We start from the raw sequence: 27230 nt of genomic DNA, 5'->3' as shown, positions 1-27230 counted from the left end.
ACAATAAAATGAGCACATACATTACAGAATAATTCACATAATGAAACATTACATAACAATGAGAAAATGAGCTACAAACTCAACAACATGGATGAATCTCATATTGTTGAACAAAAGAAGCTAGACTCCAAGGAAAATATACTGTATGGGGATGCTTGGGTGGCTCAGTAGTTAAGCGTCCAACTCTTGATTTCAGCTGAGGTCATTAGCTCAAGTTTGTGGGATTGAGCCCTGCATTGGCTCCATGCTCAGCAGAGAGTCTGCTTGAGATTCTCTCCTTCTCCCTTTGTCCTTCCCCCCACTCTTTTTTTTTTTTTTAAAGATTTTATTTATTTATTTGACAGAGAGAGACAGCCAGCGAGAGAGGGAACACAAGCAGGGGGAGTGGGAGAGGAAGAAGCAGGCTCACAGCGGAGGAGCCTGATGTGGGGCTCGATCCCAGAACGCCAGGATCACGCCCTGAGCTGAAGTCAGACGCCTAACCGCTGTGCCACTCAGGCTCCCCCTTCCCCCCACTCTTGCATGCTCTCTCACTCGAAAATAAATAAATAAGGTGCACCTGGGTGGCTCAGTCGGTTAAGTGTCAGCCTTCAGCTCAGGTTGTGGTCCTGGGGTCCTGGGATCGAGCCCTGAATCAGGCTCCCTGGTCAGTGGGGAGCCTGCTTCTCCGGTTTCCTCTGCCCCCTTCCCCGCTCATGCTCTCTCTCTCATTTGCGCTCTCTTTCTCTCAAGTAAATAAATAAATTATTTAAAAATAAAATAAATAAATCTTTAAAAAATACATACATGCACTGTATGATCATTTGTATTAAATTTGAATACAGGTGAAACTAATCCATGTTGTTAGCCATCAGTATAGTTACTACACTTGTGGAGAAATGTAGGAGGCATGAGGGGGGCCTCTAGTTGCACGTAGTTTGTAGTCCTTTCTCTGGGGGCTAGTTATGTGGATATGTTGAAAATTCAATAAACTGTACTTATGATTTGTGCACTTTTCTATGTGAACGTTAATGTGAATAAAAAAGTTTTTTTTTTTTAAAGTGGGCAACCACTTGAAAGGGACATAGGAGCCTACCTGAAAAAGCTCCCCATTAATAAAGCTGAAACAATTTTGGCAACAAAATAACTTAATATTGGATTATAAACACAATCATGAGTCCATACTCATAAAATTTATGATTAAATAAGTAACTAAATGGGGGAGAACAGTCAAATCTCCCTTAGAGAAGATTATCTACATACATACTCCTCGCTGTAGGAGGCAGAGTTTAAAGCATCCTCCACTCCCCAACCTGAGTGTGAACTGCACTTAATGACTCACTTCCAAAGAGTACAGTGTGGAGGTTAACTTTACAGTGGAGAAGCCTGGCAGACCCTACCTGAGCCAGGTGATCAAAGTTAATATTATCATTTGCTAGCATGTACTCTTCATTTGGTGTGATGGGAATGGCAAGTCACCGCTAGTTTTCCTCCTAAAAACCCATAATCCTAGTCTAACTGTAACTGAACTCAAGGGGTGCTGCACTTGGGGTGCATCGAATTGAACATAACCCAAAGAAGTGTTGAAAGCAAAGAACTTTTTTTTCAAAAAATTTTTTAAAGATTCCATTTATTTATTTGAGAGAGAGAATGCACAGAAGGAGAAGCAGATGCCCTGCTGACCAGAGAGCCTGATGCAGGACTCAATCCGCAGACCCTGAGATCATGACGGAGCTGAAGGCAGACACTTAACTAACTGAGCCACCCAGGCATTACAAAAGCAAAGAACTTTGTATTACTTGTTACACATAAGGAGACAGTTCTCAAAGCACTGTCTTCCCATGGATTAGTACAAGATGCTTTTAGTCACTGTATTAGCGGGCAGGGCAGGTAGCTCGCATATACATTAAGGAACTTATACATATTCTATTACTTTGCTCTTTGCTTCAACTATGCTTGTCTAACACATTAACATGCTAGTGCATATAGGTATGCTTCAAAAAATGGCAGAAAACCCCGCCTATAGGAGGAGATTTTAGTATTATAATGAGCTAAAAGCAACTTCAAGACAACTCAGGGGGAAAAATAATAATAATAATAACAACAAATAAATAAATAATGGGGCTCTTGGCTGGCTCAGTTAATAGAGCATGCAGCTCTTGATCTCGGGGTTGTAAGTTCAAGCTCCATGTTGGGTATAGAGAGTACCTAAAAATAAAATCTTTTTGGGGGCACCTGGGTGGTTCAGTCAATTAAGTGTCCAACTCTTGATTTTGGCCCAGGTCATGATCACAGGGTTGTGAAACCAAGCCCTGTGCCAGGCTCTGTGCTGGGTGTGGAGCCTGCTTAAGATTCTGCCTCTCCTTCTCTAATAACAATAACAAGAATAATAATGAAAATAAATAATACAATGTTAAAAAAAATAAAAAGACAACTCAGTGGGGCTTCTGCATAGATCCTCAGCTCCAGTACTGCTCAAACTCGCTCATGTAAGGGGCTATTAGGTGAAACACCTAGCTGGGTAGTCTCCTTGCCTGGAACTGCTGGTTCAGCAAAGCAAAACACACTCCTTCCCTGCTTTTGTCCCTTCCCCCTCCTCCCTTCTACTGAGAGCTTTTAGCCCTCTGATCTAAGCAACTCCCCTGCTGCATCCTAGCCAACTGGGGCATTGGTGTCCTGAGAAGGTAGACCCTGCTGATTGAAGGCCCATGAAGTCATGTTAGCAGGTGTCCTGGTGCCACTTTGGTCCTCTGTAGATCTTTTCCATTAAGAGACTTGGAATCTAAAATACACCTTTATTCTTTATGTTAAAGATTTCATTAGGTATATTTGGTAATTTTATCTCTAGGGTAGTGCTGATTAACTACTTGTCCCACAGGTTGCTTTTAGAGATAAAGCAGGCAATCCTATCCATGGAGGCTAGGCTTACATATTCCTTGTTTGGTGCAGCTGTGCCTGGGGATGATGTGACTCTTTCTCTTCTGAATTGACAAGATGTATGTCTGGGTGCCAGCTTCATGAACATGAACAAAATAAATCAAATGTGCGTTCTTCAAAAATCCTGACTGGTACTCCTTAAAGCTGTCAAAATCATCAAGGACAAGAAACATCTGAGAAACTATCACAGTCAAGACTAGCCTAAGAGGACATAATGAATGTAATGTGGTGTCCTTGACAGAATGCTGGAACAGAATGGGACATTGGGGGAAAATTGGTGAAATTAAAAAATAATGGTAATGTACCAATCAAGGTTATTTCTTAGATGCGACAGATGTACCAGATATTTAGTCAAAATTTAAGATGCTCACAACACGGGAAACTAGGTGAGGAGTATATAGGAATTCTTATCATCTTTGCAATTTTCCTGTAAATATAAAACTGTTCTAAAATAAAATGTTTTGTTTTTATTTTTTTAATTTTTTTTTTTAAAGATTTTATTTATTTATTCGACAGAGATAGAGACAGCCAGCGAGAGAGGGAACACAAGCAGGGGGAGTGGGAGAGGAAGAAGCAGGCTCCCAGCGGAGGAGCCTGATGTGGGGCTCGATCCCATAACGCTGGGATCACGCCCTGAGCTGAAGGCAGATGCTTAACCGCTGTGCCACCCAGGTGCCCCAAAATGTTTTGTTTTTAAAAGGGAACTGCAACAGTGCCTTCTCACAGAATTGGGAGAAATCAGTGAAAGCGTACAGGCCAAGTGCACGGCTCAATGCTTAGCACACAGGTGTCAGGTCTTATTATTGTGATTTTACGTAAAATGCGGGAGGAAACTTCTGACACTTAGGAATTTTAAACAGGATAAGCAAAAGTAATCGCGTACAGATCCCTCCCGCGTTACCCGGCACACGCCCACAGTCCCGAGTGAGCACCCCTCCGGTCCAGCGCGCACGCATACGCATACGCATACGCTGCCGGGGGCGGGGCGCTCGGGGGACGCCAGCGTGGGGCGGGGCCAGCCGCAGTTCCCACACCCGCGGCGGCCCCCGGAAGTGGTGTGTACCGGGATGCCGTGGAGCGGAAGCTGTGTCTGGCGGGAGACGGTGGGGCTACCCGGCCTGAGACACTGCCTCTTGTTGCTAGACAACGCGAACTAGCCTTCGTCACTTCCTCAGCCCGCCGTCTGCCCACTCACCAGGCCGGAACCCAGGGGCCCGGAGCCGGGGTGGACTCGTCTTCCGAGGTCCAGGACCGCGGGCAACTCGGCAGCTGGAGTCGAGGCCACGCCACCTACGGGGAAGAACCTAAGCTGGGGTGGGAAGATGGCTGCAGACAAGCCTGCAGGTGAGGCGCCCATGACCCCTGTGCTGAAGCGGTGAGACACGCAGGGGTGGGCCGACCCTGGCGCTGAGTCGGTGGGGACTAGGGGTGGGGACCCGAGGGCGACTTTAATTTGGGTGTGCATTTCTCTCCCTCGGCCGTCCCAAATGTGAGTGGTGGTGATGGTGGTGGTGGTGGCGGTTGTTGTTGTTATCATCTAAGTGCAGTGTGAAGACTCTACTGACCGCCTTTGCCTCACTCTCCAGAATATCTGACTTGAATTTATTTAACCACTTAGCAGGCTTTTCCGTTTTCCTTTGGGGAAGGCAGAACAAGTAAAGTTCACCCTGGAGCACACAGCTGCCTTCTGTTCCCTGGCTCAGGAAAAGACTCACCTGGGCTGTTTCGCCCCCCACATAAACCTGCCGCTGGTCAGCGATGTCCTATGTAATTAGCTTTGTAAAAACTGCTTGTTTAAGTAGGCATAAAATTAGAGTGTCTTCGTTCTGTGCTCTCAAATATCTTGCGTTTAGACCCTATTTTCCCGTAGTTCCCCAAGGTTAATTAATTTAATCCCGATTATTTTCTTTATGGATTACTGCTCCATTCCTAGAATCTTCTCCATTAGGGTATGTAAAATTCTTTCCTGCCTAACTCTGGGACGGTCTGCCATATGTGTCTTGTAAGAAATTAATGTTCTCTGTGGCATCTCAGTTATGTTGGGAGAACTTAACCGACAGATCTTAGAAGTGGTTAACACTTAAGACATTTTGCAGTGAAATTTTAAAAAAAGAAAAGACAATCTCTGTGTTCTGTAGGTTTTGATCTCAGTATCTGACAGATGGACTTGAATTGAAATGAAAGTGAGCCAATCCTAGTATAGGTACAGATTAATAAAATTGTTGAAAGATCTCTTCAGTAAACTGAGAAGAGAAAAAACAGTAGAGAAAAGGTTTACAAAGCGAGGATAATAGAGTATGCTATAGAATTTTAGGTAGGCCGGTCACAGAAATGCTTGGGTGAGGTGATACTTGAGCAGATACCCGCATGAAATGAAGGAGAGAGCCATATGGAATGGGTAGGATGGATCAGGAGAATGTCCCAGGCGGGAAATTAGCATGGCTTGTCCAAAGGTGGACCAAGGGGACCAACATCTTCCTTCTTAATTGAAGGCAGTAGCTGTTTCCGAGATTTACCAGTCCTACTTTCCCTTATCTTTTGCACTTGCTTGGAATGACCTTTGTAGGCCTAAAGCCCATCTAGTTTTCAAGTCCTGCCTCAAGTCCTAAAGCATTCTTCTACTTGTTTATTCACTTACAAAGATTGAATATCAGGCACTGCCTTGGATATTGAAGAAATGGAATTAACACACTCCCTGCCTTTGAGGACCTATTGCTCAGTTTGTGAGAGACCTAACATAGTGGCACATCCATTTGGTAGTATGGATGTAATATAGCCATGTAACATAGCTATGTAATATGTGTAGTGGAGGAATGAGGTCCAGGGCGATTTGGGACTGTGTCTTTGGTGGAAGTTTATAGGCCCCGTTGTGGGAAATTCTTATCTAGGTAATGTTAAATTTGTATTAAGTAGATGACTGTTTAATGTGGTTCCTTTGAATCTCTCCTCCTCTCCATCCCCATTTCACCTGCTGTGATTCTAGCCTTTATCTCTTAATGTTGTCTGTTTCATATTAAGAAGCCTTCTGACGGGTGTTTGTTCTCTTCCTATCCAGTCCCTTCTTCTCACTGCTTTTTATTTCTGAAACACTAATTGGAACATACCATTCCCATGCCTGTAAACTTTCTAAGATTGTACCATCTTGTGTGCATCAAATCCTCACTCTTTAATGTCATTTGTGAAACTTCGCAGTCTGTTTCCAGCTTTCTATATCAACATACCTAGCTCTTCACACCAGAAATGACTCTCTTGAAAAGCATTGTGTTCTTTTGAGTTTCTGAGTGGTAAGAAAGAAGAGAAAGTGGTATCTTCCTCTCTCTTCTCAATCTGATAAACACTCTCTTCATTCATAAGTCTAGTTTATATGCTGCTTCATCTCTGAGCTCCTGAGCTCAGAGTCCTTGTCTTGGAGGGTATTGTGTGCTTATTCTTAATTAGGTAAGAAAAGAGACCTATGAAAGCATTTAAGAAAGTAAGTGACCTGATCATAATGTGAGAGGGGGTAGATTGAAGTGAAAGAAGACTGGAAGCCAGAGAATAGCTAAAGCCAGCTAATGTTGTGATGTTAATTTATTCAGTAAATATTTACCCACGGGCTGCTTTGCCAGGCACTAACATAATCTCTGTAGTCATGAAGCTTATAGTATGAAAGACGGATAAACATTTAAACAGAATAGGAAATGTGATTTTTAAATTGTGATAAATATTGTGAAGAAAAGGAAAATGAATAGGACAGAGGATAACTGAGAGCAAGGACCCTGTTTTGAATAATTTGGTTAGAAAAGGAAGGGCTCTCTTAGAGGTAACATTGGAACATAGGCCCTAAATATGAAGAGCCAGCCATGTGGGGAAAAAATGATCCAGGTAAGAAGAGCAACAAATGTACAGACCCCTTGGAAAATGTTTAAAGAGAGTGAGAAGACCCCTTGAATATAAGCACCTCGAAGAAAGCTACTTTTATCTGTGTTAGTCTTGCTCTTATCTCCAGTGCCTAGAACAATGGCGGGCATATAGTCGATACATTTATAGCATAAGTGAGCAAAGGAACAAAGAGATGAATTCAGTTGTCTCAGAGGCTGACTTATGTCAGTTTGAGTTCAATGTCAGGAAGCCATTGGGAGAGTCCAGCAATAGCATCATGTGACCTGATTTATGTTTTAACTGAGCTAGGTGAGAACTGATGAAGAGGTAGAAGCAAGGGGTTCTTAAAACCAGATAGCCTGGGTTCATCCTAGCTCTGCCACGTGGTATCCGTGTGACCTTGGGCAAATTTTCTTTTTTAAAGTAGGCTCCACACCCAGCATGGAGCCCAATGGAGGGCTTGAACTTGGTGACTCTGAGATTAAGACCTGAGCTGAGATCAAGAGTCGGACGCTTGGGGTGCCTGGGTGGTTCAGTTGGTTAAGTGTCCAACTCTTAATTTCAGCTCATGTCATGATCTCAGGGTTGTGAGATCAAGCCCCATGTGGGGCTCTGTGCTCAGCAGGGAATCTGCTTGAGATTGTCTCCTTGCCCCTCTCCCATGCTCACTTGCTCGCATGCTTTCAAATAAATATATAAATGAGTTAGACACTTAGCCAGCTGAGCTACCCATGCACCCCTTGGTTAAATGTTAAGACCCTTTTTAAGCCTCAGGTTTCTTGTGTGTAAAATGAGAATGATAACAGTATCTGTGTCTCAAGATTAGTAAAGGGTTAAAATGACATCATCTCAGGCCCTGATTTTTTTTTTAAATGTGGGCTAATATTACTTTGGGCTAAGTGGTAGGATGGCGAGGAGAGGCAGATAGGAGAAATGTTTGGGGAGTCAGACTGGCAGAATTTGTGACTAATTGCATGTAGTAGGTGAGCAGAAAACCTTGCTCCTTAGGAAAGTTTTAGTTGACCCTCAGTTTCTTCATTGGTAAGATGGGTGTCCTAACAGTTTTCTAACATTTTTTTAAGGATTTTCTTTTTAGGTGATCTCTGTACCCAACATGGGGCACAGACTTACAACCCCGAGACCAAGAGGCACATGCTGTACCAACTGAGCCAGCTAGGTGCCTCCTAACTTACTAATAGTATTTTTTTTCATTTATTAATTTTTTTCTTTTTTTAAAGATTTCATCCATTTATTTGACAGAGACAGAGAGAAGAGAGTAAGCACAAGTAGGAGGAGTTGCAGAGGTAGAGGGAGAAACAGGCTCCCCACTGAGAAGGTAGCCCTATGTGGTGCTTGATCCAGAACCCTGGGATCCTGACCTGAGCTGAAGGCAGACGCTTAACTGGCTAAGCCACCCAGGTGTCCCTTTATTTTTTTTTAATTTATTTTTATTTTTATTTTTTAAAAGATTTTACTTATTTGAGAGACAGAGAGAGCACGAGCAGGGGGAGGGGCAGAGGGAGAAGCAGACACCCTGCTTGGGCTCAGTCCTAGGACTTGGAGATCATGACCTAAGCTGAAGGCAGATGCTTAACCGACTAAGCCATCCAGGCGCCCCGACCATGCATTTTTTAAAAATAAGGTCATTTACCTATATAACCATTGTCATACTTTAGAAAATTAATATTTGAATATATTAAATTTCCCAGTTGTCCCAAAAATGCTATTTAAAGGCTAAAAGAAGCTGTGCTTATCTGGCAAAGTATCAGTTAAAAGATAATAGTAAGTTAAAAAGATGAAAAGTATGGGGCGCCTGGGTGCTTCAGTCGTTAAGCGTCTGCCTTCGGCTCAGGGAGTGATCCTGGCATTCTGGGATCGAGCCCCGCATCAGGCTTCTCCTCTGGGAGCCTGCTTCTTCCTCTCCCACTCCCCCTGCTTGTGTTCCCTCTCTCGCTGGCTGTCTCTCTCTCTGTCAAATAAATAAATAAAATCTTCAAAAAAAAAAAAGATGAAAAGTACATCATAGGGAATATAGTAATACTGTAATAACGTATTAACTGCAGATACTGTGGCAAGCACTGGGTGGTTGTATAGACTTGTTCAACATGTTGTACACTTGACACTGGTATAACACTATGTTAATTAAACTTCAATTTAAAAAAAAAGCTGTGCTTTTCAAACTAAGATCCAGTCATGGTTTACACATTGTGTGTGTGTGTGTGTGTGTGTGTGTGTGTGTGTGTGTGTGTGTGTGTGTGTTTTAAGTCTCTTCAGGGTATTAATTCCCAGTATCTCCCTTTATGTTTTGTTGTATGATGGTGATTTTTTTAAGAGACTAAATCAGTTGTCCTGTAGAATATCCCACATTCTGGATTTGTCTGATTGTGTCTTAGTATCCTTTACTTAGTTCCTTGTCTTCTGTATTTTCTATGAACTGAAAGTTACTTCTGTAGATTGATTAGATTTAGGTTTACCATATTTTTTTTTAAGATTTTATTTATTTATTTGAGAGAGAGAGAGAAGCCAGCGAGAGAGGGAATACAAGCAGGGGGAGTGGGAGAGGAAAAAGCAAGCTCCCAGCGGAGGAGTCTGATGCGGGGCTCGATCCCAGAACGCTGGGATCACGCCCTGAGCCGAAGGCAGAAGCCTAACAACTGCGCCATTCAGGTGCCCCAGGTTTACCATATTTTTAAGATGCTTTTTATTTAAAGTGTATGCTTTATTTAAAGTGTATAATGTCAATTTCAATTTGTCCACCATTAGTGATGCTAAATTTGATCAATTTGTTAAGGTAGTGACAGGAACATCTTTCTCCAATTAGAAGTAATCTATGGGGTAATAATTTGGAATAATGTAAACATCCACCATTGATGCTCAGTTATATCACTGAGGGTTGCAAAGTGGTACTTTTCCTAGTTCTATTACTGTTTACATTTATTTGATGATATTCTATAAAGAACAGTTCTCCTATATCAACTGGGGATGAACTATAACTCTTTCAGAAAGGCATGTTGAATGTTAAAAACTTGAAAGTTCATCCTTTTCACTTACTAGTTTTCAGGATAAGGAGTTGATATAATAGTGACCTATATTTGATATCTTAAGTGTCTTTAATGTTTAGGAATTTAGAGTAATGCATTGGTCTTATGATTCCAGTTTTAAATATATAATTGAGGGGTGCCTGGGTGGCTCAGTCGTTAAGCGTCTGCCTTCTGCTCAGGGCGTGATCCCAGCGTTCTGGGATCGAGCCCCACATCAGGCTTCTCCACTGGGAGCCTGCTTCTTCCTCTCCCGCTCCCCTTGCTTGTGTTCCCTCTCTCGTTGACTGTCTCTCTCTGTCAAATAAATAAATAAAATCTTTAAATATATATATATATATATATAATTGAGTGTATAGTTGATTTGTACTTGTGAACTTAAGTTGAAACCTTAACTGTATTTAAATTTTTTGCATGGACATTAAAGAGTACCTGAGTCACTGTTTTCATAAGTTTAATTTTTTTATATTTGTAAGTTATTTAAGTTCTCAGAAAATTTTCTTTTCAAGTCAACTGTACTTAAAATTGAATATATTAAAGTAGTAAAAAATTTTACGTCTGAATGTGTCTAACTTCACAAAGGAGATCAAACATTGATCACAGCCCTTTAAAATTAAAACTACAGATAGAATGTCTAAGTTGAGGGATGTCTGGCTGGCTCAGTTGGTGGAGCATGCAAATCTTGATCTTGGGCTTGTAAGTTCGAGCCCCACATTGGGTGTAGAGACTACTTAAAAATAAAATCTTAAAAAGAAAAAAGAGGACGGGTGGCTCAGTTGGTTAAACAACTGCCTTCGTCTCAGGTCATGATCCCAGGTCCTGGGATCGAGTCCCGCATTGGGCTCCTTTCTCAGTGGGGAGCTTGCTCCCTCTCCCTCTGCTTGTGCGCGCGCTCGCTCGCTCTCTCTCTTGCTCTCTCTGACAAATAAGTAAAATCTTAAAAAAGTCTAAGTTGAATGTAAAAGCTTAAGGGAAATCTATGTTTTCTGATTTTATAACATCAGTAAATCAAGTATTAATATTTGAAAGCTAGAGTGAATGTCTTTTCTGTGCATAAAAACTACTCGGCAATATGAAAATTAAAATACTCAGCAGGGGTGTCTGGTTGGCAGTCAGTGGAGTGTGCTCTTGATTTTGGGGTTATTTGAGCCCCACAATGGGTGTAGAGATTACTTAAGAATAAAATCTTAAAAAAAAAATACTCAGCATGGTAGAGGTCTGGTTTGCCCGTCTTCCCCAAAGCATGATATTATTGATTCTTGATATTCTCTTCCTTTATTTCTGTAGTGCTGGACAGGGTGCTCAGGTCTGAGGCATTGCTGGACACATATTATTTCTCTGAGCTGTGTAGTAATCAGCTGTTATATATGTAGGGTTTCAATAAGTCAGAGACACTTGTCCAAGGGATAGAAAACCACATGTGAGGGGCACCTGGGTGGCTCAGTCTTAAGCGTCTGCCTTCGGCTCAGGGCGTGATCCCCGAGTCCTGGGATTGAGCCCCACATCAGGCTCCTCCGCTGGGAGCCCGCTTCTTCCTCTCCCACTCCCCCTGCTTGTGTTCCTCTCTCACTGGCTGTTTCTCTCTCTGTCAAATAAATAAATAAAATCTTTAAAAAAAAAAAAGAAAAGAAGAAAACCCCATGTGAGGTGTGTGAACTTTAGTTACATGGTGACTTTGGCAAACCTGAATTATTTTTCTTTGAAATGGCATCCTTCTTTTTTAAAACTTGCCTTCACAAAGTCATCAACACTACTTTGTGACCATACCAGTAGGTTTCCTTAGTCTTTAACATTCCTTTTCCCTTTGGAAAAAAAATGTCTTTTCTTGAACATCATTGGGCTATATTTTGAAAAGTGTAGCTTGTGTGGAAAACCCTCCTCCAATCAGATTTCAATTGTTAACATTCTGTATTAGAATGTCTGTGCTTTCAGTTAACTGACTTCTTTTAGTTTTGAAAAAGCAGTGTATTTTCTACTTAGTTTAAACCTAAAGGCAATTGTTTGGTTCAAAATGAAGCCTGTTGGCTTAAAGGGTGTCAAGGTTTTTGCTCCTAAGAGCTCTGTGCGCCTGGAAGGTCAGCCATGTTCGTTAGGCCAGAGTAGAAGGAAAGTCAAGCTTATGGATGAACGGCCATACACTCTTACAATTGGCAATGGAGACTACTTTTGGTCAAATAAGGACACATTATGGAATTATGTGCAGACTCTTTCTGGTAAGAACTCAGCAGTTACAAATAATGTTTTAAAAACTGATTATGAAAATAACACCCATTCCTTACAGAAAACTTGAAAGGTGCAGAAAGATAAGGAAAATAAAAATAGTAATCCCATTGGAGTATTTTTGTTTTAAAGTTTTATATTGAAGTAAAAATGCAGATGAAATAATGGTTGGTTAATTTGGAAAAGGCTACTCCTTGAGCTCAGTTCTTTGATATACCTGTAGAAATGGGAATTTCAGAGTCTCTGATAAGTCTTAGAGTCTTGCTAATTTATTTATCTTAAAGTTGGCTTCTCTCTTTGCCTGGAAGATTGTAGGAGACTTTTACAATTCCTGGAGAATAATGTGGAAAGTAGAAGCTTAGACTGTTCAGTGTGTTGAATTGTTGGGTTATTTCCCCTTGCTTCATAGTATATATAAATCGCTCTTTGTCAGTTGGGCCCAGAAGTTCAACAAAAGAATGTAACCTAGAGAGGGTATGTTCTAGAAGAGGCTATGGAGATAACTTGATGGCATATTAAGAAATTTTGGCTTTTGGTTTAAATTTATTGTACTTCCTTACGAGGGAAGATAAATGTTGTAAACACTTAGGGTTTCCTAAAATTTTTTAAAGTGTTTGTGTTTGTGGTTAAAATTTTATGAGAGATGTACATGCAGTTGAGGGTTCTGCTTCACTCTAAACTCGTTCTTTGATTTCTGGAGTCCTGAAATCCTGTGTCCCATTTTTACACATTGACGAGTAATGGTTCTGGGGCCCCTGGCTGGCTCGATCAGTAGAGCATGCAACTCTTGATCTCAGGGTTGTGAGTTCAAGCCCCACTTTGGGTGTAGAGATTACTTAAAAAACAAAATCTGGGGTGCCTGGGTGGCTCAGTCCATTAAACGTCCAGCTTTTGATTTCGGTTCAGGTCATGATTTCAGGGTCAGGGATTGAGTCCCACATGGGGCTCCAGGCTTGGTGCAGAGTCTGCTTGTCCCTCTCCCTCTGCTCTTCCCCCTGCTCACACACATGCTCTTTCTCTAATAACATCTTTTTTTTTTTAATGTAATCTAAAATAAATAAGGATTTTATTTTTAAGTAATCTCTACACCCAATGTGGGGCTTGAATTCACAACCCCCAGATCAATAGTCACATGCTCTACCAACTGACCCAGCAGGCGCCCCCAAAATGAAATCTTAAAAAATAATAATAGTAAATAAATAATTGGTCCTTACTGTTATTATACACCTGAAAGTTTTGCAAAATAGATGTATTGTGTAAACAGGTTAACAATAACTTATTGTCACTGGTTTTCTAAAGAAAAAGCTGTTTAACAGTGTCTTTTTTTTTTTTTTTTAAGATTTTATGTTTTAAGTAATCTCAACACCTGGGGCGCCTGGGTGGCTCAGTTGGTTACCTTCAGCTCAGGTCATGATCCCAGGGCGCTGGGATCAAACCCCATGTCAGGCTCCCTGCTCAACAGGGAGTCTGCTTCTCCCTCTCCCCCTCCGCCCACTTGTGCTTGTTTGCCCTCTCTCTCACTCTCAAATAAATAAATAAATAAATAAATAAATAAATAAATAAATATCTTTTTTAAAAAAAAGTAATCTGTATACCCAACAAGGGGCTTGAACCCACAACCCTGAGATCAAGAGTCCCTCCACCAACGGAGCCAGCCAGGTGCCCCAACAGTGTCCTTTTAAACTTTCGTTAATAAACTATTAGTTTTCCTCCTCCCTACTAGGACTCAGTTCTTATTTATCTGTATGCTGAAGTGGAAATGAAATACTAATTTATCTCCTTACTCTTTTTTTCATTTATTTTATATATTTTTGAAGTTTTATATATTTAAGTAATCTCTACACCCGATGTGGGACTCAAACTCACGACCCCGAGATCAAGAGTTACATGCTCTTCTGACTGAGCCAGCCAGGTGCCCCTTAACTGCTAATTTTAATTATCAGAAATAATGCTAAAAAACCCAAATATCAGAATACCTTTTTTCTGTAGAGCAGATCTAAGTCTTTGGTAAGTTCATTTAAGCACAACTTACATTTTGCTCGTGGTATTAAGTGGCGATTCTTAAAAGAGTATGCAGTCTACCAGTGCTGGCTCCATTGGTGAGAAGCTACAAGAATCGTTAATTGTTTTGTCAAAAGGAAAGGGGAGGGGAGGTAATACCTATTTAGCATCTCCAAGCAGAGAGTTAAATGGCCAAGGGGAGACCAGACCGAAGATGTGACTGATTCCAAGGCTTGTACTGCTTTCATTGCACCCTGTTTCCCTCTTGAGAGAGGGAAGTTGAGAGTCTTCACTGACTGCCAGCATGTGCCAGGCCAGGGCTCCCAGAGTCAGCTCTATGGAGGACTGGTTCTTTGAAATGCTTTTGAAATATGTAGGTTTCTAGATAGTTATCAAAAATGTCCACATCGTGCTTGCTTCAGCAGCGCATATACTAAAATTGGAATGATACAGAGAAGATTAGCACTGCCCCTGTGTGAGGATTGCAGGCAAATTCGTGAGGTGTTCCATATTTTTATATATATTTGGAATGTTAACCAAAAAAAACCCAAAACCCACACCATGAATGTAAATAGAGTTTAATGACTCCTCACACACCCAGAAGCCCCCTGTATGCATCTTGCAGTCACTAAACTCCTGAAGGATTGATTTGAAGATTAAATGAGTTAACCTATTTAAGGTGCTTACATGCCTAACACATAGTGAGTACTTAGTGAATGTTAGATGCTACTGTTACAGTTAGGCAGAAATTGCAAGTAGTATAGGATGGAGAAACAAATAGTTTCTCAAGCTAGAGCCTGGCATAGTAGGGGCTGGGAAGAGTGATGGTTGTTTCAAAGCTGCAAGCAGTTTACAGTTGGAGCCCTATTTCCTCTGGACTTGCCATGCCTGACCTCTGATTTAGGTCCAACCTCACCTCATCCCTGCTTCCTGTCTTTCACAGCCCCCTGTTATTGTCATAGCATTATTCACATCTGGAGTCGTGTATTTGTATTCTATCTCCCCAAGGAGTCTCTTAGTTTCAGAAGTACTGGAACCTTGTGTGTGTGTTCATATTTACATCCCTAGCACTTAGAACAATGCTTGACCCATAGTGGTCTCTCAGCTATTTATTAATTGAATGCATGGCTTGAATTTATCACATATAAGCCAAACTATCACAGTTACAAAAAACCTCCCAGGCAAGTGTTCCATGTTTCCCCATGGCCAAAGTTAGAGTGAACGATGTCTTCTGAGAAACTTGGGGTGATAGTAATGGTAGTGGTTGTAGGAATTATTGAATAGTAAATTTGGGGGATGAGATGATCTGCCATTTCCCCCATGTGGAGATTCGTCTTCCATTGATACCTGAGTTGGATATAAGTGTTGCTTTGTGAACAAACATAGCTGTTTCTTTTCTTTTCTTAAGATTTTATTTATTTATTTGACAGAGGGAGAGAGAGAGAACAAGCAGGGGCAATGGTAAGCAGAGGAAAAGGGAGAAGCAAGCTCCTGCTGAGCAAGGAGCCTGATGGGGGCTTGATCCCAGGACACTGGGATCATGACCTGGGCTGAAGGCAGCTAGTTAACCAACTGAGACACCCAGGCGCGCCAACATAGGTGTTTCTTTATAGAAGCTTGTTTGGGGTTACTGAATTTCTGAGTTGGAGGGCACCCTAAAAGCCATCTAATACAGATGCTCATTTTAGTAAATAGGGACACTGACATTTGCCCCAGTTCCACTTCTGTATCATCTATTTAATTTCAGAAGTGGCACTAGAGTTTTTGGTCATCGTATTTTAATTCCAGGTATTGTCTCCGCCTCGCTGTGCTACCTGGTCCCATCTGTATGTTGAAAATAATGAAATCTATACTACCATGCCACATATGGGGACTACTCTGCCAGGTACATTTCAGTCACTTCATGTATATTCTTAACAAAGTCTCCCATTAACTCTAAAAAATATTTTCTTATCCCCATTTTGCACCTGGGTTCAAGCTTTGGATGTCTTTGGATTCCAGGCTGAAACAGTTCTGTCTGGGGAAAAAAAATTGTCTTTGGACACCTGGGTGGCTCATTTGGTTAAGTGTCTGCCTTCTGCTCAGGTCGTAATCTCAGGGTCCTGGGATCAAGTCCCACATCGGGCTCCCTGCTCAGCAGGGAGCCTGCTTTTCCCCCTTCCTGCTCCTCCCCCTGCTTGTGCTCTCTCTGTCTCTCTCTGACAGATAAATAAATGAAATCTTAAAAAAAGAATGTCCTATATAAGAAATTCAAGTATCACAAGACTTTGATAGTTTAAAGAATTCTTCTTTATTCTGAGTCATATACAGTGGCATCACCCTCACATGCCTGTGTTTGCAGCCCGTTGCATCCTACTTGTGCAATGGTCATATTTCTTTTTACTGGTATCCATTAATGATGCATGGAGCTTTTGTTGGTGAGTAAAATAAAACAGATATTCTTTGGGAGACACATTTTTAAAACAAAAGGTAGATTTTTAAACCAATTTAAGGTATTAACATTAAAAATTATTAATATTTGGGGTACCTGAGTGGCACAGTCTATTAAGTGTCTGCCTTCAGTTCAGGTCATGATCCCAGGGTCCTGGGATTGAGTCCCGCATTGGGCTCCCTGCTTGGCGGGGAGTCTGCTTCTCCCTCTCCCTCTGCTGCAGTCTGTCTTTCTGTCTGTCTGTCTGTCTCTGTCAATTAATAAATTTAAAAATGTTTTAAAAATGATTAATATTCAAAATATAAAAATGATATATCACCTATGTAATATTCCTGTCATAAATGTTAGACTGTATGCATGAGGAAATAATCAAATAAGCTCAGAATATGGAACATTCTACAAGGCAACTAGCTTAGGCTTTTTGTTGTTGTTGTTAATTTATTTGTTTGAGAGAGCACAAGCAAGGTGATGGGCAGAGGGAGAAGCAGAGCCCCCGCTTAGCAGGGAGCTCGATGCAGGGCTCGATCCCAGGACCCCGGGATCATGACCTGAGCCAAACGCAGACGCTCAACTGACTGAGCCACCCAGGCTCCCCTAGCTTTGACTCTTTAGAACAGTTAGTGACTTGGGGCACCTGAGGGGCTCAGTCGGTTGAGCGTCTGCCTTCGGCTCAGGTCATGGTCCCGGGGTCCTGGGATTGAGCCCTCATCATGCTCCCTGCTCAGTGGAAGGCCTGCTTCTCCCTCTCCCTCTCCCTCTGACTGCTGCTCCCCGTTTGTACTCTGTCTCAAATAAATAAATAAATAAAATCTTTAGGGAAAAAAACAGTTAGTGGTTTGATAAGCAAAAAATGGTAAGGAAGTGTTCTGGACTAAAATAAAAGCTATTTAACTGAGGAAATGTGTGAGCCTTGATTGGTCCCTGGATTGGGAAGGAAAAATAAAGTTATAAGACATGCCAGGGAACCATTGGGAAGTATGAATGGAAATTAGTGGACTATTTGTTAGATTATACTATCGAATTATTATTACTTTTCTTAGTGTGATTATTTTATTTTGGTTATGTAGGAGAATGTCTTTAAATCATAGGAGAGGCATACTGAAGTAGGGGAGTTAAATGTCATTATTTTCAAATGATTCAATGAAAAAAATATGTAAATAATGAGAAAGCAAATGTGACAAAATGTTAAAAATTATGAATCTCCATTTATATAACTAATGTTCTTGAAATGACTGTTGTTGAAATGGAGAACAACAAATCAGTGGTTGCCAGGGCTAGGGAGGCAGAGAGGGAAGTGAGTGTGGCTGTGAAGTATAATAGGAAGAATACTTCTGTCGATGAAAATTTGTGTTTCTTGGCCATAACATTGTTAGCATCCTGGCTGTGATACCATACTACGGTTTTGCAGGATGTTACTGGTGGGGGAAACTCGGTAAAGGATACAAAGAATCTCTCATTTTGTTTTTAAGTCTTACTTATTTTAGAGAGGAAGAGAGTGCACGTTTATGTGCAGGGGGAGGGGCAGAAGAAGAGAAGCAGACTTCCCCACCAAGCGCAGAGCCAGACCGGCATGGCGCTCAATCTCACAACCCCTGAGATCATGACCTGAGCCAAAATCAAGAGTGGGATGCTCAACCGACTGAGCCACCCAGGCACCCTCAATACTATTCCTTACAGCTGCATGTGAATCTACAAGTAAACTTAGAATAAAAAGCTTAATGTAAAAAACAGTGAATCTAGGTGAAGACACTATGGGTGTTCATTGTATATTCTTTTTTTTTTTTTAATTTTTAAAAAATATTTTATTAGAGCATGAGCAGGAGGGGCAGAGGGAGAGAGAGAGAGAATCTTAAATTTTAAGTAGACTCTATGCGAAGTGCAGTGCCTGATGCGGGGCTCAATCTCATGACCCGAGATCACAATCTGAACCAAAACCAAGAGTTGGATGCTCAACCAACTGTACCATCAGGCACCCCTGGGTGTTCACTGTATATTCTTTCGGCTTTTCTGTAAGTATGAAAATTTTCAAAATTGAAAGTTGGGGGAGGAGAATAAAAAGATCCAAAAAAAATTAATAGAAAAGTGGATTGGTGGGTTTTTTAAAATCAAAAGAAAGTTTCCTTCCTTCTTTCTTTCCTTCCTTCCTTTCTCTTTTAAGATTTTATTTATTTGTCTGAGCGAGCGAGCACAAGCAGGGAGAGCGGCAGGCAGAGCAGGGCAGAGGAAGAAGCAGAATCCCTGCTGAGCAAGGAGCGGGATGCGGAACTCAATCCCAGGATCCTGGGATCATGACCTGAGCCGAAAGCAGATGCTTAACGGACTGAGCCACCCAGGTGTCCTAAAAGAAAGTTTCCTAAGTGGGAAATATTTGTAAATTGTAGAGGACAGTTTCTAAAGACTGATCTTTATTAAGTACAGCTTGTATTTTGAGTTCAGTATCCAGGAAAAAGTAAGAAATGTCATTAATTTGAGATTAAATGAAGTTAAAATAATCTATTGCATTATGGCTGGCTATACCTTCTCAAGGTGCTGTCTTTCCTCCCCTCCCTGCCATTCGCAATCCCATAGTCTTTATTATTATTATGGCATTGAATAAATGTGAAAAGGGCTGAAAGATTTAAAGGATCTAACATTTTTTATGGTTCCTTGATACACTAGATGCTGCATTTTTATTAGCTCTGTAAATGTGGTTACCTGGAAGTATTTATTCTTATTAACTTTTATAACTTTATTGTCTCCTTTCCTTTAAATAATTAAAAGCTCAGGTATGTTTCCTCGTGTTGAATGTTAACTATGTTTTGTGGCTACTGCTATGTAATTTTGAGGAAGCTTCAAAGTTTTTGAAAACTGGATAAGCATCATGTTGTCTCCAGAGTGTGATTTCATGGTTTAGATTCTTGTCACTTACCTGACATCAAGACCCCAAATCCCAAGGAAAAGAAAGATTTCTGCCAGCCCCTCTCCCAAAAAATCATCTGCCATAGTATATGATGAGGCTTAGTCCAGAAAGATCTTTTGTGAACAAGAAGAGATGGGATCATTTGACTGCATTGTGCTCACAAATATTGGGATCAGTGATGCTGCTGCTTTCATGAAAGAAAAAGTATTTTTTTTTGGATGCGTGGGTGGCTCGGTCAGTTGAGCATCTGCCTTCGGCTTGGGTCATGATCCCAAGGGTCCTGGGATTGAGGCCCTGCATTGAGCTCCTTGCCCAGAGGAGAGCCTGCTTCTCCCTCTGTCTGCTGCTCCCTCTACTTGTGCGTGCTGTCTCTCTCTCTCTCTGACAAATAAATACAATTTTTTAAAAAGATTTATTTATTTATTTTGAGGGAGAGGGAGAGAATCTCCCACAGCCTCCCTGCTGAGCACCTGGGTGAGGGGCATGATCCCACCACCCAGAGTTCATGACCTAAACCAAAACCCACGTCAGACACTCAACTGACTGAGCCACCCAGGCACCCCCGAAAAAGTATTTTGTTTTTGAAGCATTTGTCAGAACAGTTAAAATGATTGTACTTGAGCAGTTTTAGACTTGATTTAGCAGAGATTTTTATGTTAATTTTGGAATTTGGTTTTCAAATAAAAAATATCTAATTTTGAAATACTGAATTATGGGTCAAGAATCATTAATCTTGGAAGGTATATGGATACTTTATCGTGTTAAGGAAGCTTTTTAAATGTGTTAATCTTGGCTTTTGGATTTCTAAGCATATGAAAGTATTCTTGGCCTGGAAATTAACTATGAGTTCTTATCAGAGTAGTTTTCTAATTGTTAAATGTTTCTGTATTCCAGCTTGATTATATAGTTTTTGAAGGTATTGTGTATATATATACTTAGAGTCTGCTTTTGTCTCCAGAGCCTTGCGTAGTTCCTTGAATATATAGGACTTTGATATATTACTGGGGGTAAGATCTAATATTTTTTAATATATAGGACTTTGATATATTGCTGGGGCAGATCTAATATTTTTGAGTGAACACAACATTCTCAGCCCAGATGTCCTGGTGGACAGAGCTGTAATCTTTACATAAGTGATGGTAGGTTTTCATTGTGCTTGACCATGGCTAAGGGAAACATTTCTTTAAGTTTTTGGAGGAGTGGCTTCTAACTCACTTATAACACTAATATGCCATTGCAGTTGAGAAAGCCCTAACTTTGGCAACTTCATTAGGAAGAAGACAGAAAAAAACCTAGGGCACAGTCACTGTACGACTTTATTTCTAAACAACTGTAAAACTTATGTGCTGGCAGATCAGGGAGCAGAGAAACATGAGGGGACAAGTCAGTCCTCTGGGATCACTGATCAAGAGAAGGAGTTGTCCACCAGTGCTTTCCAAGCTTTCACGGTAAGCAGTGATCTCTTTCTGTCGGCTCCATTTTTAGGATCTGTTGAATATGAATCTTTTCACAATTAATTTTTAAATTTATAATTTTTGTTCTGCAATAATTCAAGAATTAAGTTTAGAGAGTAGGTTTAGTTTTAACATTTAAAAAATTAGAGTTTAAATATGGTAAAAGGAATGGAGTAATTTGAGCCATTACCAAGTTTTTGTGTTTTCATAAACATCTTTTAACTCTTACAGTGTTGTTAAGTCTTTAAAACTTAGATTTGTAAATATGTGGGTCATTCTTTTCAGTTCACTGCTTTGCTCAATTCTTTTTCTTGAATGTACTTTAAAATGGAACCCCAGGGGCGCCTGGGTGGCTCAGTTGTTAAGCGTCTGCCTTCGGCTCAAGGTGTGATCCCAGGGTCCTGGGATTGAGCCCCGCATCCGGCTCCCTGCTACACTGGGAGCCTGCTTCTTCCTCTCCCACTCCCCCTGCTTGTGTTCCCTCTCTTGCTTTCTGTCTCTCTCTGTCAAATAAATAAATAAAATCTTTAAAAAAAAATTGAACTTTTCTGACATTAAACGATATGAAAGATAATCAAATAAGATTATCAAGTTACGTACATGTAAGCAGAATTTGATACTTGGGTATTCAAAGTGTATTTACTGAAAATTAAAAATTGGAATAATTAATCATATTACCTTTCTTGGCTAGCCTCAGCTGTTATGTCCTACTAGCAATGCACACACACACACACACACACACACACACACACACGTGTGTGTGTGTGTGTATCATGTTGTTTTATACATACATAGAGGTATATGGTGTACCTGTGTGTCTGTGTATGTCTTATACAAGTATTGGTGTTAGAGTTTGAGTCTTAGGAAGTATCTACAATTTTTTTCCAGCTTTATTGAGATATAATTGACATATCCCAGTTTCTTAACTGATAGGAATATTGCTTCATCTAGTGACTTTAATTAGTATATTTAGGGGAGTTATAGGTCTTTTTCTTTTGTGTGTGTGTGTGTGTGTGGTTATAGGTCTTTTTAAAGCGTTTTTCTTTTCTTTTTCTTTAAGACTTTATTTGTCAGAGAGCATGCACAAGCAGGGGGAGTGGCAGGGAGAGGGAGAGGCAGACTCCCTGCTGAGCAGGGCTCAGTGTGGGTCTCGATCCCAGAACCCTAGGATCATGACCTGACCTGAAGGAAGATGCTTAACCAACTGAGCTACCCTGGCGCCCCTTAAGAGTTTTTCAGTGAAGAGTGAAATATATTTGGAAATGAATGTATAGTTTTAAAGCTGATATGTAATTTTGTCTGTGTTTTTTTGTTTTAGGCTGGAAATTATGATGCCTGTCTGCAACACCTTGCTTGCCTGCAAGAAGTAAACAAAGATGATTATAAAATAATTTTGAATACAGCAGTGGCTGAGTTTTTTAAAAATAACCAAACGACAACAGATAGTTTAAGACAAACACTTAACCAGCTGAAGAATCAGGTGATACATGAATAAATTTAGCTATAAAAGTACTGTGGTATTCTCTCAATTGTGCAATAGAAATACTTAAGGAAAATTAATAGGGCATGTCTGATACTGATAGCACAATTTCTAATGTATCTAAAACACTTGCATTAATTTTATTTGTATGAAATTCTTATTCCAGGAAATGAAAGGTATGTTTTGTAATTTTATTTTCTGTTGTCTTTTTAAATTGAACAGAATAGACTAATATACCAAATTTGAATGAACTTTGGAGTTTCGAGAAAAAATTGAAGTGGAAATATATGAAAAAGCTTAGCTGCTGAGAGTATCTTTTTTTATAACTGCAAAGATCTGATTAATTACAATAATGTCAGATTGTTTTAGCACTTTGGATCAGGACATGATTAAATTGAAGATATTCTGATTTATGTGTGGTTTGGGGCTCATCTTGGTCATTGGTCAAAACAGCAACATTGGGGCACCTGGGTGGCTCAGCCGTTAAGCGTCTGCCTTCGGCTCAGGTCATGATCCCAGGGACCTGGGATCGAGCACCGCATCCGGCTCCCTGCTGTGTGGGAAGCCTGCTTCTCCCTCTCATACTCCCCCTGCTTGTGTTCCGTCTCTCGCTATGTCTCTTTCTGTCAAATAAATAAAATCTTTTTTAAAAAAAAGAAAGACTGCTTTTTTTTTTTCTTTTTTAAGATTTTATTTATTTGACAGAGACACAGTGAGAGAGGGAACACAAGCAGGGGGACTGTGAGAGTGAGAAGCAGGCTTCCCGAGGAGCAGGGAGCCTGATGTGGGGCTCGATCCCAGGTCCCTGGGATCATGACCTGAGCCAAAGGCAGACGCTAATGGCTGAGACACCCAGGCACCCCAGAACAGCAACATTTCTCACATCACAGTTAAAGCTTTGATAGTCAAGAGGGCTGATGATGGTTATGATGATGATGGTGGTGAGAGGATCAGATAACAGACATTATTGCTTATTTTGGAACAAGGCCCTGCTAAGAGCCTTCTATGCAACATCTCACTTACTCTTCCCAATAGTCCTATGAAACAGCTACTGTAATTTTTCTCATTTTACAGATGGGAAAGCCGAGGTACAGATAGCTAGTATAAATTGTCCAAAGACACAAAGCTCTTAAATGAAAAGAGCTCCATCAACTCTGTCTTGTTTGACTCTAGGGCCTTTGCTTCTGATAACTGCTTCATGTTGTAGAAAGTCCAAAGGCCTTTTTGAGCCCCTGTCCTTGTTCATGAGTACTCCCATATGGTAGAGTATCACCCTGATATGTGATATATTTAGAAATAAGTGACCCCTTCAGGCTCTTCATAATTTTTTACAGGAGTAAAGCTTCTCTACAGTATCACCCTAAACATGGTATAGTTAGAAATAAGTAACCTGTTCAGGCTCCTCCTAATTCTTTACATGAGTAATTTTTCAACCTGATTACAGTTTTTCAATGAAAATGAGAATAATAGGAGTGCCTGCCTGGCTCAGTTGGTAGAGAGCATGCAATTCTTCTTCTTCTTCTTCTTTTAAATGAACATATAATGTATTTGTTTCAGGGGTACAGGTCTGTGGTTCATCAGTCTTGTACAATACCCAGCGCTCACCACAACACGTGCCCTCCCCAATGTCCATCACCCAGCCACTGCAACCCTCCATCCCCCTCCGCTCCCACAACCCTCGGTTTGTTTCCTGAAATTAAGAGTCTCTTACAGTTTGTCTTCCTCTCTGGTTTCGTCTTGTTTCATTTTTTCTTCTCTTCCCCGATGATCCTCTGCCTTGTTTCTCAAATTCCATATATCAGTGAGATCATGTAATTGTCTTTCTCTGATTGACTTATTTCAGTTAGCATAATACCCTCTAGCTCCATCCATTGAGCATGCAGTTCTTGATCTTGGGGTCATGAGTTCAAGCCCCACCTTGGGTGTAGAGATTATTAAAAAAAAAAAAAGAAAGAGAAAAGAAAATGAGAATAGTAGCCAACTTTTATTAAACACTTATGTGATTCCAAATTCCATATTAAGTGCTTTTTATGTTTTATCTCATAATCCTCACATTCAACCCTTAACATAGGTACTTGTAATCTCAGTTGTAAAACTGGGATTTAGGGAGCCTAGTCATTTTATATATCGAGGAAGGGGAGGAGCAAGATTTGAACCAGACCTTCTGACTTTTTTTTTTTTAAGTGTAGTGTTTGAACTCACGACCCCAATATCAAGAGTTGCATGCTCTATAGACTGAGCCTTCCAGGCATTCCAGACCATCTGACTTTTGAGCCTGTTTTCATAGCTACCCCAGTCTTCACAAATTTATATGACACTACATTTCTTTATTCTCTAGTCTAGCTCCAGAATCAAAGGAAAGATGATATTTGTGGCTATCTAGTACACATGCCCTATGATTCCATAGACTGTTTCTTCTACGGAACATTTATTTGGGCTTTGAACACAGGTTTACCCTTAAAACCTGTTTTAGAGTAAGAGACTCCTGCAGACTTCCTATTAAGCCAAGAAAACTGCTTTTTGAAATCCTTTCACTAGCCTTAATTGGTTTTTGTTGGGTTTTTTTTATTTTATTCTTGATAAGGCTGGTTCAATAATCCTCCTCATGCCGTCCAACTCTCTTGCATTTCCTGGAAGTGTTTGTACCTGTGTCTCTTAGCTTTCTCTAAATCACACTTCTGTTCAAAGTCTTAGGTCCTCGGCATAGTTACATGCCTTTACAGCCTATTCCACTTTTATTAATGTTTTATCTCATTTAATGAGTAGTTTTTGTTCTGGCTGGAGCGATTACTAGATGTTTTTGGTAAGTCCTAGAAAATGTTGCTGTTATTTATGTTGTATGTTCAACCATTTTTGCTTTGTTTTGTTTTTTAAGAAGAAAGAATTTATTTATTTATTTATTTATTTATTTATTTATTTATTTATTTATTTATTTATTTTTATACATTTGCTAGAGAGTACTCGCCAGCGCACACACAAGCAGGGGGAGTGGCAGGCAGAGGGAGAAGCAGGCTCCCCACTGAGCAAGGAGCCCGATGTGGAACTCTCTCCCAGGACCTCCGGGTCACAACCCCTGCTAAAGGCAGACACCTAACTGACTGAGCACCCAGGCGTCCTACTTAAATAAAATCTTTAAAAAAAAAAAAAGTCTTAAAAACAAAGTGATAGCAGTCCCTGCCATTTGACAGCAAACTCCCAGCACTCAGCAGCTAGTAATCTGCTTTGTCTGTTTATTTGCCTACTTATGGCTATTTTGTGTAGGTGAATGTTCAACCATTTTTGAATCCAAAATTCCTTGATTTGTCCAAAACCCCCTTTTCTGGCTAAGGATGAGCCCTTTCTTAGTTCGTTCTCTCTCCATTAATTACTGCCAAGAAGTATTGTTTTACTTTGGAAATGGAGTTTTCTCTAAGGAGACTATTTTTCGTCACTTGAAGACTATGACTTGGTAAGTGAAGATTATACAGAACCTGCAAACTCACGGAGATGCAAGTGCTTGTGGTCAGAGAGGACCAGTTAACATTTGAACCGCCCTGTCAAGCTCACCATGTGGATGACTGACGTCTACAGGTGTCTGATTACAAATTATTCTGTCATGAACTTTCTGGTTCCCTGCCATCAGCCAAACCAAGGTTGTTGAGTTCATCATGTATATCAAAGTCCCACTGCTTAATATAGGGAAGTGTCAGTCTTAGAATTAATTACTTAACATTGCTCAATAATTTGTTCCAATCTTTAGGGGCACCTGGGTGGCACAATTGATTGGGAGTCCGACTCTTGGTTTTGGCTCAGATTGTGGTTTCAAGGGTCATGAGATTGAGCCCCATTCAGGGCTCCAAGCTCAGTGCAGAGTCTTCTTGGGACACTCTCTCCCTCTACCCCTCCTCCCCATGCACTCTCTCTCTATTAAATAAATAAATAAATCCTTAAAAAATAATTTATTCCAATCTTAATAGTGGCAAAGAAAGATTAGTTTTAATACAGATAGAATGCTAGTTTTGTGTGTCAAATGAAATAACAGAATGGTTGCAAAACTTGATTAAAATTTGCAAGCCTATTGCAGCTTAGGGAGGGGGTATGCAGGTAGTCATTAGCTTTAAAATGCAAAGTGTTGTGATTTTTTTTTCTTCTGGTATCAGATGTAAATGTTAGTGTTTTAGCAAAGCCATTAAAAGCCTATTTTTATTACTTAAAACATTTTTTTTTTTTTTTAGTTGTAGGAACAACCTGAAAATTAGAGGAATATCAGAAAATATACTTCCTAGGGGCACTGGGGTGGCTCAGTCGTTAAGCGTCTGCCTTCGGCTTAGGGTTTGATCCCAGGGTCCTGGGATCGAGCCCTGCATGGGGCTCCTCCGCTGGGAGCCTGCTTCTTCCTCTCCTACTCCCCCTGCTTGTGTTCCCTCTCTTGCTGGCTGGCTTTCTCTCAGTCAAATAAATAAATAAAATCTATTAAAAAAAAGAAAAGAAAAAGAAAATACACTTCCTAGCTATAAAGCCTTGGGCAAGATAATTAAGCTTTTTGTGCTGGTCTCTTTATTTGTAAAATGGAAATGATAATAATATCTATGTCCTCAAGGTATGGTGAGGATCAGTTGAGGTATTCTCTATAAAACTTTTAACATAGTGTGCCTAGCACATAGTTAAGTAGTTAGCTATTGTTTATTAATGTTTAAATTTTACTTTAGTTTTTATAAAATGGAATCAAGGTTGTGTATACATAGTGTATAACAGTGCATACGGGAAAGGTCTTGAGTTTTACCCACTCTCAGGGAGACTAGAAAGTGGGGGACCAACTCGGAAGCCATGTCGGCAGTTAAAGCATTGATGGTATCTTCACAGTGGCAAGGAGGAGACTTGCCTTACTTTGTGCTAGGTACTACATACAGTCCATGAAAATGTTTTACTTAATGGAATTTTATTATGAATA

At 40.5% G+C, this 27230-nt stretch overlaps 1 protein-coding gene and 1 non-coding gene across 6 annotated transcripts in view; both read left to right on the top strand.

Annotated features, from left to right (window-relative positions):
- Window positions 1-3965: 3965 nt before the first annotated feature.
- CNOT10 (CCR4-NOT transcription complex subunit 10) overlaps window positions 3966-27230 on the top strand; it is an 80004-nt gene continuing 56739 nt past the window's right edge. For 2 of the 5 annotated variants that reach the window (XM_045798296.2, XM_087870065.1), the window contains exons 1-3: window positions 3966-4260; window positions 20720-20814; window positions 22139-22300. In XM_045798296.2, coding sequence (XP_045654252.1) covers window positions 4239-4260; window positions 20720-20814; window positions 22139-22300 — 279 coding nt within the window. In that variant the 5' untranslated portion in view covers window positions 3966-4238. Of the gene's footprint in view, window positions 4261-10370; window positions 12029-20719; window positions 20815-22138; window positions 22301-27230 lie in introns of those variants that run through there. The other 3 variants (XM_045798299.2, XM_087870066.1, XM_087870067.1) reach the window with 3 other exon arrangements.
- Window positions 14446-14552, top strand: LOC123792881 (U6 spliceosomal RNA). Its single transcript, XR_006779804.2, has one exon. It is a non-coding gene; the product is annotated as a U6 spliceosomal RNA (small nuclear RNA).

This window comes from Ursus americanus, chromosome 20 (assembly GCF_024610735.1).
Source record: "Ursus americanus isolate L20-20 chromosome 20, mUrsAme1.1.p, whole genome shotgun sequence".
Classification (NCBI taxonomy): Eukaryota; Metazoa; Chordata; class Mammalia; order Carnivora; family Ursidae; genus Ursus; species Ursus americanus.
The sequence above is the reverse complement of the archived record's forward strand: the minus strand, read 5'-3'. Positions and strand labels throughout refer to the sequence as shown.